The 13362-nt window shown below is 41.9% G+C and overlaps 1 protein-coding gene across 5 annotated transcripts in view; it reads right to left on the bottom strand.

The window, feature by feature from the left end:
• The window catches only part of PTPRZ1 (protein tyrosine phosphatase receptor type Z1), a 139305-nt gene extending 126566 nt beyond the window's left edge, over nt 1-12739 (bottom strand). For 4 of the 5 annotated variants that reach the window (XM_065837906.2, XM_065837924.2, XM_065837915.2 and 1 more), the window contains exon 1: nt 12228-12739. In XM_065837906.2, coding sequence (XP_065693978.2) covers nt 12228-12285 — 58 coding nt within the window. In that variant the 5' untranslated portion in view covers nt 12286-12739. The remainder of the gene's footprint in view (nt 1-12227) is intronic. The other variant, XM_065837941.2, reaches the window with a different exon arrangement.
• Between the last annotated feature and the right edge of the window lie 623 nt (nt 12740-13362).

Raw genomic sequence — 13362 nt, 5'->3', positions numbered from 1 at the left:
CAGAGACAGGAACCCCATGTCTCATTCCTTTCACTCTGAGACATAAGCTAGCATGGTACAACTGCCGGCCCAAGGCTTTAATCCAGCCTACGGAACGGATCTCCTGCTTGTCCCCTATCCCCCATCGCAGAGTGGTGGTTCCAGCAGTAGAGGCCGCCTGTGCAGCTGAACACCTTTGTCCACATAGGCATCGGTCCCAGCAGAGATGTACCATTGCAAGCACAGACAGCTGTGTGGGTGGATGTGGCGGGGAGCAAGGGGGGCAGCCACAGCATCGGCAGATCAGGGGTTTGCTGCTTGCCCACAGCAGCTGCTGCTGCTTCTGGGGCTGGGGTGCAGGGGGGAGGCACAGTGAAGGAAGGATGGCAAAAGTATAGTCTGGCACCTGGAAATGCTTCACTGGGCCACCTTTGTCTCACTCATTAGAATGGATAGTCAAGGTTTTCTCTTTCAGACTTTTTTTCCATTGCCATCTTCAGCCACGGTACAGATGAGCACTGTTGCCCACCCTAAACTGCCATGCTCTGTCATCCCATGGACAACACTGCTGTCTGCAGCTGTGGTTTAAACCCCCTCATGAGGGAAAGGCTTAGAACTGCCATCTCCTGTTTCTTTGGCAAATGTTGTACTATTGGATGAATATAAAGAAGGCTCCAGTATCAACATCTTATGGCTATTTTGGGAGTTACAGTAGTAAGATCAACAATTATGAACTCCAATATTTTTTTGTTGCATCTGGCCATCTAAACAAGATGTTTCAGTATAGTTATTCCCTGTATGTCGTTCTAAGAAGCATTTCTCACTTCATTACTTTTTTATAGTTTATTATCTACACTGATCTTTATTTTACCAGCCAAGCCTACATGTCCCAGTATTGAACACACTGGCTGCTATGAATCCCAGTCTGGGTCCCTAAAACTCTCATGCTCTGTACACAAATGTGACTAACTCAACATTTTGAATTCCACTGCAAGGTGACTTAAACCTATTCTTCTGTCTAACCATAAAGCTACTCTGAGTGGGTCAAGTTCCATGTCACTTTCAAGTGAACAACAGACGCCAGGAGTCCAGGGTTTCATATATATAGAAAACCTTTGCAATCCCAGGAATTAACTAACAGAAAAACAAAACAAGACAAACTAAACAAACAAACAAAAAACAAAACAAACAAACAAAAAACAACCAAAAATCCCGCCACCTTCAATAATTATAATTTTTCCCCAAAAACCTGGATCACAGTTTTATACAAGTGCACTGTTTACAACAGTGAAAGAATGTGTAGATCATGTTACAAAAAGCTGATTAACCCACATTATCTTATTCACAAAAAAACCCCCAAGACTACATTTATTGGTTGTTCTAAATATATTTCCTTCTATTTCACTCAACTGCATGTAACATGAAACTACCCATTATACATGACTGTCTTATTAGCTTCACCTGATTCAGCTGATTTCAGCAGGGCAATAAGGGTATTTAAAATCTGCTCTAAATTGCACTTGCAATTAGTTTTAATATGATTAATCTCTTTTCCTATCATAAACACTTAAATAATTGGAAAAGCTAATCAGATCATTTAAGACATACACATATTCCTAATGAACAGTACATATCCATTCCTGTTCTCATCTTTCCCTCCTCAAGTACAGCCACTAAACAGACAAGTTTTCAGCAGATTTTGTGTCATAGTCTTATCACCTCACACAAAAAGGCTGGAACATCCCACACAGACAGTGAAGATTACTGCCATGTGGAAACATTTTCTCTGCCGATTCACACATTGTAAATCCCACAGTGGACAACACAAACCAGAGAAGACGGAAACATACAAAGATTAAAGGATAGCCTCCCATAATCTTCTGTATAGATGTATTTTTCACTAATGGATTAAAATAGTAATTTCCAGTCTAAGTATTCCTGAATTAATTCTGTTGAATGAAATATTGACTTGACCTCTGCTCAAATACATGTTAAATACAGAAATCTGGGTTTTTTCTCTCTGTCTCATTAAGAGATACAAAAACCCTAAACCTTTGACTAAGTGATTAGACAACAGTGCAGAAAATAAAACTCACATAAAAATAAGTATAGGGAATTTACATTTTTTACCCACTATTTGGTTAGTTCTAATATATATTACATTGATTTATGTAGTTTTGGGTGTTTCTTTGTTTACCATACAGATAAATCAGTAAGCAAAATATGAACTCCTTTTTCTTCATCCCAAATAAATAAGGGGAGAAAGAGATAAGACAAAATACAAGAAGAAACAGTGGAAAGGAATTATGTCAATTAAGTAGGAAACACACATTAAAAGGGGGACAGAAACCCATCAACGAGAATGCTTACAAAGTTGCAGGAGTAATTTTCCATGAGTCGACTCAGGTGTTTTGGAGAAATACGCACATGGTGAGGTGAGAGTTCAAGAGCTGTTGGGGAAGCCAGACCATTCACAGGAGAATATGAGAAGAAGACATGGAGGTGATTAAAGAGAACTGGGTGGATGAGGCTGTGAATATTCTCAGAATTCAGCCACTGTTAAATCTGACACTGAAATAAAATGAACTGAAATTTGCTATGGTCATATGATGTAAGAAAGTGAGAGCACTGCCAAGCTCTTCTAATGGCTAGCATATTAATTAAACCCCAGCTCCTCAAGTCATACAACTACGTGAGATTTCAAATACTTTTTTTTAAAAGAGGTTTTTACCTTACACTTGTACAGGTAATCTTATTTAAAAGAGTAAACTTTTAACAGCGTCCAAATACAATAATTAAACCAAAAATGTACATTTTTAAGTCTACTGATGTCATATTAGACTTACTTTTACTACGTAGATTTACGACGTTTCAGTACTCAGTGCAGTCTGAAACACTGAGTGGTACTGGAGATGCCAAGTGGCCACTTGGTCGTCAGTACCTCAGCTCACCAGTCTATCAGTCTGGGATGAGGAATGGCTGTTTTACGTTATTCCAGCAGCGGGAAGCTGGCTGGCACAGACAGGTACACGCTGCTCAGTTTTCTTACTCAGCACAGTTGAAACAGTAAGGTGCACTCACTGAGGGTGATTCCCAGGTCAATGCTGCTGTTCCGTCCTCCTGCAGGAGGATCTTGCAAAAGACACTGAACTATATTATTAAAAAATAGGTTGTTTTTTTTGCTCTTTCTGTTATCACTGGAAAGACTTCCCAGAATCTCCCTGCTGTAATGGTTAGGAACCTTCTTCTAATTTTCAGCTTAAATTCGCACATTGACAGTGTATATGCATTTGGTTTTGTGTCAGCACTATCCTAAAACTTAAATAGCTATTCTGGATCTTTTTCCTCTTGATGCTCATCCAGGATGTATTCACACATATTTCCAGTGATATGAGTGAGACATAACTCTGCTGCGATCTGCGCATCTACAAGTTTTTTTAAACAACATAAGGTTTTTTTAAACACATATCTAAGGTGTGTGAAAAAAACCAAACACAAAACAAACAAAGGAAAAAACCAAAACACCCCAAATGAAATAAACAGCAAAACACAACCAACAACTAAAAACCACACCACCACCACCACCACAAAACCCAAAGAGAGCCTGACTCCTTGGGAGTTTTCTGCAACACTGTAAGATAAATTAAATTCAAAATTACCGTCTAAAATCCAAAGATTAAAAAAAAAAAAAGGAAAAAAAGAAAGGCAGGCACAGATCACACAGAGCTCTCCCCAAACTCATGCAGGTGATGGGTGGATGGGTTGTGTGGTGAGCGTACCACATAACATGAAATGTCCCACAGATCTACCAGCAGTGCTCCAGGGGGCTGACAGAAGGCTCCTAAGCCTCCCAGGAAGTCCCAGCCTGCCAAATTTGTTAATTATCATGCTCACACCTCTCAGAGTAAGAGTTACAAAATGAAGTGATAGGAACAACTAACATAGACCTGGAACAAAATGATTTTTCCAAATAGCTAGAAATAGATGGAAGACATTTGGTTGGTTTGAGGATAGAGCTAGAAGACAAACTGCCTGTAGTAATATTAGGTCACTTTTATAAAGCCAGCTGTTACTCTGATCATTAGCTATTTAGTCTAAGCAAGCAGATGTTTTGCTTTTTGGGAACTTCTGCTGAAAGCATGGAGTTCAGCATACAAAGCAATTGAAGAACCAAGTCTTTTTTTCTACATTGATTTTAAGGGCTTAATTTTTCCTCAAAATACTTGCTTTAGCTTTCAAAAAGCTTCATTTTCTTCAATATAAGTTGCCCCTGCAGAACATTACCATTTTTAATTTTCCAAGGCCTTGACAGCTTTGAAAAATAGCATTATATTTGGAAAAGTGTATTTTTAAGAATTATGAAACAAACCAATCTATATCTCAGTGAAGTCACTAAATCATTCTAACTACTTCAGGAAAACAAAACAACAACCAATTTGGCTTGGATCTTTTACTTAAAAAATAACCAAACAAACAGAAAAAACCCCAAACAAGCAAAATAAAAACCCCCACCACACACACAAGAGCTGCCCACATTAAAGAACATGTCATGATTTCCAAGGATATTTTAAATGACTCAGGAATTCTCGTCAAATTCTGTTCAAGCATTTACAGAAACATACATCTTCATTCACTGAGATACATTTGATTTCATTTATTTTTCTAAAACATCCTTTATTTACAGCACTTCAAAGATCAATTTTGTAACACAATTTCAATATAGTAAAAATACTCTAGATGTCTTTCATTTCACCCTTTCTGATGTTATTGTCTAATCAACTTTTCACTGTTTTTACTGTTATCCTATCTCTGCAAACAGATAAATAAGGCAGTGAAGTTAGACACCTCTTCAAATGCTACTTGCTTTATATTTCAGCCTTCGGGTAATCCAGTATTTAGCAAAAATCTCTTGGCAATTAGGATGACAATTCAGAGCTAAAGTGCTAACAGATATACTGCTCCTGAAAACTCTTAATGAAATATCTTACTAGTCAGACAAGCCATCCTAATATCTTCATACAGAAATGTGAATTGCTGAATGCTATCTGCACAGTAGAATGACTAATATTTCAACATCAAACAAAGAATTTGCCATGTATCTACAGTCTCTAAGTTTAGTGAAATATAAACGGTTGTAGGGAAAAAAAAAGTTACCTTGCTCATCTAATGGAATGTTATGAGGATCTAGAAAATAAAATATTGCTTTTAAATGTTAAGTAACCAAGCCATGTCTAGCCTGTTCTTTAGCTGCTGAATCTGCAGGTGAGGTGTAAATTATGTATTTGAGAGCTGTGATTAAGACAAAAGCCCAAATGCAAGATGGCATTCAGCTGAATCACCCACCCATCAGTCACTAGCAGGAAGCTCCAGAGCCTTGAAGATCAGGCTCCTACGGTGTCTTCAGGTGAGCAAGGCAGCTGAGGGCAACAACAAGCAATTGTCTTGCCCAAAAGGTATTCAGCTGCCCAGGACAGCTGATGTGAAATGCTGAGGTGGTAGAAAGGCATCAGAGCTCTGCCCATCTTTGGGAGGCTGGTCCTTTGGAAGTACAGTCTAGAATTCCCTTCTGAGAGTAAATACCTACAGTTTTCAAAGAAATTAGCAAAACCTGCTCTTTTTAGAGCACAACCAGAGAAAAGGCAGTGGTAGTAATGTATGTACTGTATCCAGTGGATAATGAAATACTGAGTAGGAGCAGGCACAGAATCTTGTATTTCCTCCCTCGCTGTACCAATTCAGAGCACTGTCTCCAAAAGCCTGAAGGAGATGCTTAAGGAACATTAAGAGAAAGGCAAACTTACGCAATACACTTGCAAATCTCATTGCAAATTCTCCCAGACCCTATTTCCAGCTAAGAAAACCCAACCAAGCAACAACAAAAAAAACATCCTGAAATAGATGGGGTTTCCATCTGCTTAACAACGATCAGCAGGTTTCTCTTTCCAGATGTTGTCTGGTATGCCCTTAAAATGTTTTGCTCACAGACCAACCTACAGTAGAGCTTCACAAGTCTATCACCTGTTGCAGGAAGAACTACCCTTTTATTTTATTTATCTTAAATCTGGTTCCTACTGCCTTCATTTGCTGCCCCCTTTCTCTTATATTGGAAGAGTTGGTGAAGAATCTATTCCCATCATAATGGGAAGTTGATAATGCTCTATAAAACAAAAAAGTTGTCTTTGTTCTTGACAGGTCCTAGCTTATTTAGTTATTCCTCAAAACAGATTCCTGTGATATTCACTGTTGCCACATTCTTACTTTTTTTACAAATCTTCTGTGCCCTTTATGAGATGAGGGGAACATAAGCATACACAATATTTAAGTAGTAGGTTACTTATGATTTGATGCAGTGGCATAATTGATACTATTTGCTTTTCTCCCTTTCTGCCTTCCCTTCAATTCCTAGCCTTTAATTTTTTTTTTTTTTTTTAAAGAAAAAAAAGAAAGACAAAATGCTTCATCTTAAGCAAGAAGTATGGAGAGTCTTCTCATTTGACAAAACCCAATGTTCGGAGCCAGGAGATCTAGTTTAAATCCCTTTAGCTCAGAACAGGTCTTCCCTTTATATTGTCTTTCCTTGGTAAAACACTTCAGTCACTGAGCCACAACATGAGCAGGTGTCAGAGCAATGACCTTGTCCTTTGTTTTAAACAGAAGTAGCAGCAGTGGTCAGATCAAGACACATGGTCCTGTCAGTGTGTATTTAGGGAAGCCTTGCAGACTTAGCAATCAGCGAAGTCATCTGAAAGAACAGTTGGGCTTGGATCTCGATAAAACTTATGAGGGAAAGAGGCACTGTGGTGCACATAATAAGGGTCAGGTAAGGCACGCGCCTGAAAGCTTCTCTGGAAGCCCTGAAAGGTACCAGCTGACTCAGGGACCCTTAAAATTTCAATTTTGGGCGCAGACATGCAAGTTCCACTGCTGTCCTACCTTCACTACTGAGCCTTCCTTATCAGATGTAGCATAGCATTTTTGCCATCCACGGGACTTTTACCAAAATAGGGATTCCTGAAATTAGCTAACTCAATATCTCCCAGAGTCTTTGATTAGTAATGAAAAACACTGATTTCCAAGGTGAACTATATCTACTCCTGGCAGATCAAAGAATACCTAAGTCCAAGTATGGGCAAGAAGTAGAAAGCAACAGGAGCTTCTAAAAGGCATGCCTCAGCTAGAACAGTCCATGACACTTTACACAATGCCTGTTTTTCTTAAAAAGTATGTTATTTCACATCGCCACATAGTGCCACAATATCAGCCAGTGTTGCAAAGTAAGTAAAATAAACCCTCACCTCATTTCTAAATCTCCAGTTATTTCCACCTGAACCTCAAGACTGAACTACCCAACTTCAGCAATTTGTATTCAACAAACAATCTGCACCATACCTTCCTGCAAAAGTACTCTGCTGCCAACAGTTCCTCAACAACCTGCTAGAGCCAAGTTTCATTTACAGTCACAGCCTCTTTGAAAAATTTGCTATCTTTCATGTAGAGGATTTTGTTTATTTAATACTGTAAGTCCTTTTCTTCCTGTTGATTCAACTTTCTAATGCAGAAGCCTTGACATGTATTCAAAAAGGTAACTTTTGTCTTTATGGGAAAAGGAGCTTATTGAATAGCCAGAGGATGTCTTATACAGGAAAGCCACATAAATGGTGCACGAAGCTGTGAGAATCGAGCTGTTAAATGGGAGCGAGGGACTCCGGAACTACCACAGACTTCCAGACCCTACAGAGAATACTGAGAGGCACAGCATGTTTGAAGAGGAATTGAAACCGTCAGCGAAAGAGGAGAATCTGTTCACCCTTAAGTTCCTAATTAGAGAACTCACGGTGGGCAGTGATCACTTAAATGATGACCACAGAAAACAAAGGACATCGCCTTCCTTAAGAAATGGGCGAGTGCCTACATACATCAATTAACATCCTGATTTGTAATCCAGATTACAAATAAAATAGTTTCAAACTAGCACTGTAATTTTACATGTATTATTTAGTTTCTCTCCAGGAATTCAGATAAAAAAGTATATTTAGAGGTGAAGTAACGCCAAATACAACTTAAAAAACTTTCCTTACGCATTGTACTGAATAAACATTGCAAAGCACAGACTAGTGTGCTGAATAAATATTAGGTTATGCTGACATTAACTTCTAAAATGTCATTCATTTCTGTACAACTTTTCATACCTGTGAGTATTTGAATCTAAAAGAAATCTATACTGTATATTTAGATTTTGGTATATATCAATCTCTGTGGTACATATAGATGGTTATCATAGACAAAGTTAAAATAGATGGTTTAACACTCCTAAAATTCTTATTTTTGTTTTAGCTCTTATGTTTTAGATATGGCAGGACTAAATTTCTCCATAGGAACTATGTATCATCATTCACAGTAACACATCATATTAAATGTTAAATATACTAAAACATGACAAATAACATACAGTATTATTACTGCGATTTGAGTTTTAAGAATGCCAAGTATCTGGCCTACAAAATATTGTAAAAATAAGAGGTTAGTGCAAAAATGAAGGATCCGATCCCATAGTCCTTTAACAGTCTAGGGACTTACTGAATCTAAATGTGAGGACATGAGAATGAATAGGAAGTGTGATTGGATTCAGAAAGCTGAGCCAATGCTGCCCTTCAGATTCTCATCATTATTAGTTGGGGCCATCCAGTAAAGAGTGCAAAGAAGCTGCTTTTCTTGTTGCTCATGAGCTGTATGCTGTCTGCTAGCTTGGAAATCTAGTCCTGATGTCAGTGGTATCAGAAAAATAAGAATATTTAGGGAAACGCATCTACTTCTGCATGAATAAAGTCATGGCATTGAGGTGCCAGAAACAAACTAAAAATGAGAGAGAGGTCTGTTCTGGATAGTGAAAAATTAAAGTGAGACACAACTAATTTAACAATTCATAGTTTCATTAGTTGTGTTTTGAAAGGCAAAATTGTGGCTGAAGTCAGACAGTGGCAGTAGTAAGGTACATATTAGCTGATTTTGGAGATGCTTTTTACATAATTTGGGGGAATTATCCATACATTTTTCTGGTGAAAGCAGGGAATATTTTTTAAGTCTTGCCTAAATATTTACACCTCTTTGATTCAAATTTAGTCACAATTGTAATGTAATTCATTAAATCACATTCCTTTTTCTATTAACATTTTCTTGCCTACACCAGTTCATAAACAGTCTACTTATTGAAAAGACTCCAGATACTTTTTCCATAAGCACAACAAGTGAAAAGCTACAAAAAGGGCACATTCCACTGACTGGTTATATGGAACGCAAGAGGGAACCCAGGCAGAATTTCAAGTAATGTCTTCAGGCTGAATATTTTAAATAAGAAATATATGAATGTGTAATAAAAATGTAAAAAAAGTAAGTGAATTTTCACAGTTTCTTTCCTTTAATTTTAGTAACAGAATGGACTTCATAGGAACTCTCTATTCTAACTACGCAGTAGTGTACACAAATAATCACACAGGACTCCTCACGTGCCCTTACTTGCGACTGAATAGCATCTCACTCCACAAGTAGTTCCATTGAACTTCACTGAATGGCACTCAGTGAGAATACTCAGATAATACCCTGCTCCATAAATAATTACATCGGTACTTGGCTTCAGTAACACTGTGGAGGAAGGTGCTATTCTTATCTCTGTAGGGATTTTAGAATCAAGCCCCTAAGCATTTCTTCAATAACTCAGAGAACAAACTGTCACTGTCTTGTCATACCCAAAGGAAGTTTTTGCCTCCATTTGCTCTAATAGTTTTTTCTCCAGTGGGGTTGATTTGGCCTTCTTGTCTTCTCTGAACGCAGATGAGACTGAGATTTTCCTGCTGAATCTCCCACATGCAAGAGCTAGACTCCTGAACAGATTCATTACAAAGGAGCTCTGTATGTGACCAGCTGAGAACCCTCATAACATTTTTTGAAACTACAAGCAAATGAGGCCGGGATCTACACGTTGCCTGGTCTCAAACTAGTAAGCGTGGTCTCCAGAATGCAAAGGGAGACTGACACACTCCTCAGCAACATCCCAAGCACCGCGTCCTGGGTCTGGCTTCTTCCATATCAGACACCTAATGGTAAGAGCCACCCTGTCCTCTCTCACCAAGTCCTAGGAACCATACAGTGGTACTATACAATCATCTTTTTTAATGAAATAAAAAAAAAAAAGGAAACAATGTCAAAATTCTAACAAAACTCCTATGAACTACTATTATCAGATGAGAGTGTGTTTAGTTATGGAGAGATACTCAAAGAGGAACATACTCAAATGAAATCTGATTGTACCAGTCCAGTAACCTGCACAGGGTATTCACTTCTGAGAACAATCATGTCATTGAACACACTGAGCAATGTAGCTCATGAGTCTTCAGAATGAGCCACCATTGTGACCAAATCATCCATCACATCTAGAAAGGGTGTCCCCTTCAGGTCAGGTTTGAAAACAATAGTGTATCCGTTTAGAGAAGAAAAAAAAAAGTAGCCCACACTTACACTTCATGTGTGAGTAAAGATCCTGTCAGATCTTTTAAATTCATGAATATAGCATACCTATGCACATCATGTATTTGAATATTACATTATACAAAACCACCTTATTTCTAAAAATATGAGATTAAATTATTAAAACCCCATAGGTTTCATTTTAAAAGTTATGTCTTGCATTGCTTGCAACGTGATAGGATCACCTGAACATGGAAGTTAGTCTCCAAAATTGAATTGTGCAATCATATCATGGTATACTTGATCTGTAGTTGCACATTTTCATATATCTCCACATACATATACAAACACCTGCTAATTTTGCTCTTTAAATAGTCTTGGGAGTATGTCTGATTCTAGGAAACAGTTTGGCAACATAAGAAAGATGTTTGGAAAACTTACGGAAAGTTTTATGACAGGTCATTCTTTGGCAAACAAGTGTAGGAGAATTATATTAGAATCAACACCCTGCATTCAGAAACAGGTTAGTTTAAAAGTGACATTAAAATCCCATTACTGCGCTTAGAAAGATCATACATTTTAATTAAAGGTCGGTTACGTTCTTCATATTTATAGTTGAACTATGCCACTATACTTTCAGAAAGAAGGTATAAAATATTTTTCACATGACAAAATTTTTAAAAGTAGTTTCCTGTAACTAGCCGAACTTGGTACGAAATTGCTTCCACTCTCGGTAACCTAACACCGATCTTTGTTTATAGAGCTTCATGGTTTCAGAAGCCGCACCACCTATTGGGTGAAAAATGTAGGTTAGTGCCTACTTTATCATGAGAGACCTATTGTAAAACTGGTTTTGTACATAATGGGCTGAAGCTCCTAAGTTCCTCATACAAGCAAACAACTAGTATTTTCTAGTCATTTGACAGATTTATAAATTCGAAATGATCATACAACACGATAGAAACCCCTCCACTTAAGCTCCTAATATTTATTTGACCAAGTATTTAAGACAGCACTTCTAACAGCATCAACTGACTCACGCTGGTTATAACAATACTGAATAACAGAGCAGCTCGTCATTGCTAGGATGCGCTTCAGTTGCACAGACCTGAATGAGTTGAAAATTAATTTGGTTATGTAAGTAGCTCTACTAAAATCGATACATGAATCCATATTCCGTATGCAGTGTCCCACGTGAATGAATGACTTGTATTGTGCTTTTCGAGGCAGCAGTTATACCCTGCTTTAGGGTCACCACTGACGTTGCCCGTTGTTGGAAAACGAGTCTTTTTCGGGGTGAAATTTTGCACCCGTCCCCACTTCTCTTTCGAACACTTCATACCAGGGGATAACGCCAAATTTCATGCCCCAATCCCACAGAGAAGTTCGATGTCAATACCGCTCGGCAGGGATTTTCTCGCCCCCTCCTGTCACAGGCGTTCGTTCCCCCGCGGGTGCGGGCTGCCTCGGGGAGGGCTCTGCGGGGAGCGGCTCCCGGGGCGCGAAGTGGCTGTGGGAGCCGTGGCAGGGTGGACTGGCGAGTCACCCCCGGGGCAACCCGCCTGTGCCGGGGGTGGCATGGGGCACCGCGCACCCGCGGAGCCCGGCAGCAGGGGCTGAGATAACGGGGGCAGGAGAAACGTTCCCACCCGGGGTGCTGACAGCGCGTGGGGAACAGCCGGTGATCGCACCTGCAGCTCTAAGCGAAAGGGAGGAAAGCTCCACTGGGGCCCGGGGAGAAAAGTTGGTCAGAAACCCAAAGATGAATTCATGCAAATATCACTCACCCACTCTGAGGATACAGACGAGCTGGATGCAGGCAACCAAACGCCCTAGAATGAGCATGTCCAAATCGTCCTCTGCCTCCTCCCGTTTGCCTGCCTGTCCGACTGCCTCTCAGCCTCCTGCCTGCCTGCCTGCTCCGCGGGCAGCTGCACCTCTCCGCAGTGGGGAGCCGGCTCCGCGCCGCGGCCGCGCCCGGCGGCCGCCCCCACGCCGCGGGCGGGATCAGCGGCGCTGGGTGCTGGCGGGGCCGCGGCTCAGCGCATGGCGGGGGCTCGCCGGGGCCGCCTCCGCGCCGCGCACTCCGCCGAGCGGCCGCGCTGCCGGGGAGCGCGCGGGAGCCTGTGAGGGAGCGCGCGGTGCTTGCGCCTGTGCGCGGGGCCTGCGGGTGTGCGCGCGGCTGTGCGTGCCGCCGGTGTGTGTATGTGCCTGTGCGCGCGGGGGGGCGGAGACCGCGCGCTGCTGGGCGGGCGCGCACGGGTGCGCGCGTGTGTGTGAGTGTGCGTGTGTGAGTGTGTGTTTGCGCGGGTGCGCGCTCGCTCGCCCGCCCGCGGGAGGGGCAGTCCCCCTCACCGGCAGGAGGGCGGGCGGGGGTGGGAGGGGCGCACGGCCCTGGTGCCGGGGACCCCGCTGCTGCCCAGGCGTGGGGGCATCCCCGGGGGCGCGCCGCTACCGCCACGCGAAAGAAAAGTTTATTTGGACGTGGAGGCGGAGAGGGGGCTGTGGGGTTTCTGGGGTCTCGGAGGGCAGCGGGGCGAGGGGCCGGTCGCTGCGGCCCCAGGGAGCGCAGGCTGCGCGGACGCGGAGCCTGGCAGCCCTGCGGGGATGCCGCTCGGCGCGCAGATGCAGGAGCCCCGTTAAAAAACAGTTGTCACGGGGCCGGAGCCCAGCGATGGTTTGAGGGCCCGATTTGTCCAGCGCTCACTGATGAGGGAAGCCGTGAGAATAATCGCGGGGAGCTCGGCGGGGCTGGTAAACGCAACCGGCCTGTAATTGTGTGGCGTTTGCAGGCTGCTCCGCGACCTGGAAGGCAGGGGGGATACGAGTTCCCTGGGAACTGGAGGGGGGAGCGGGGAAAGGGGCCTGGAGCAGCGGAGTATCGTTATCCGCCGTAGAAGTGGGTCAGGGCGCAGGCTGTGG

The sequence above is a fragment of the Patagioenas fasciata genome, chromosome 1 (genome assembly GCF_037038585.1).
Source record: "Patagioenas fasciata isolate bPatFas1 chromosome 1, bPatFas1.hap1, whole genome shotgun sequence".
Classification (NCBI taxonomy): Eukaryota; Metazoa; Chordata; class Aves; order Columbiformes; family Columbidae; genus Patagioenas; species Patagioenas fasciata.
Note: the sequence above shows the minus strand (reverse complement) of the source record. Positions and strands in the feature narration are given on the sequence as shown.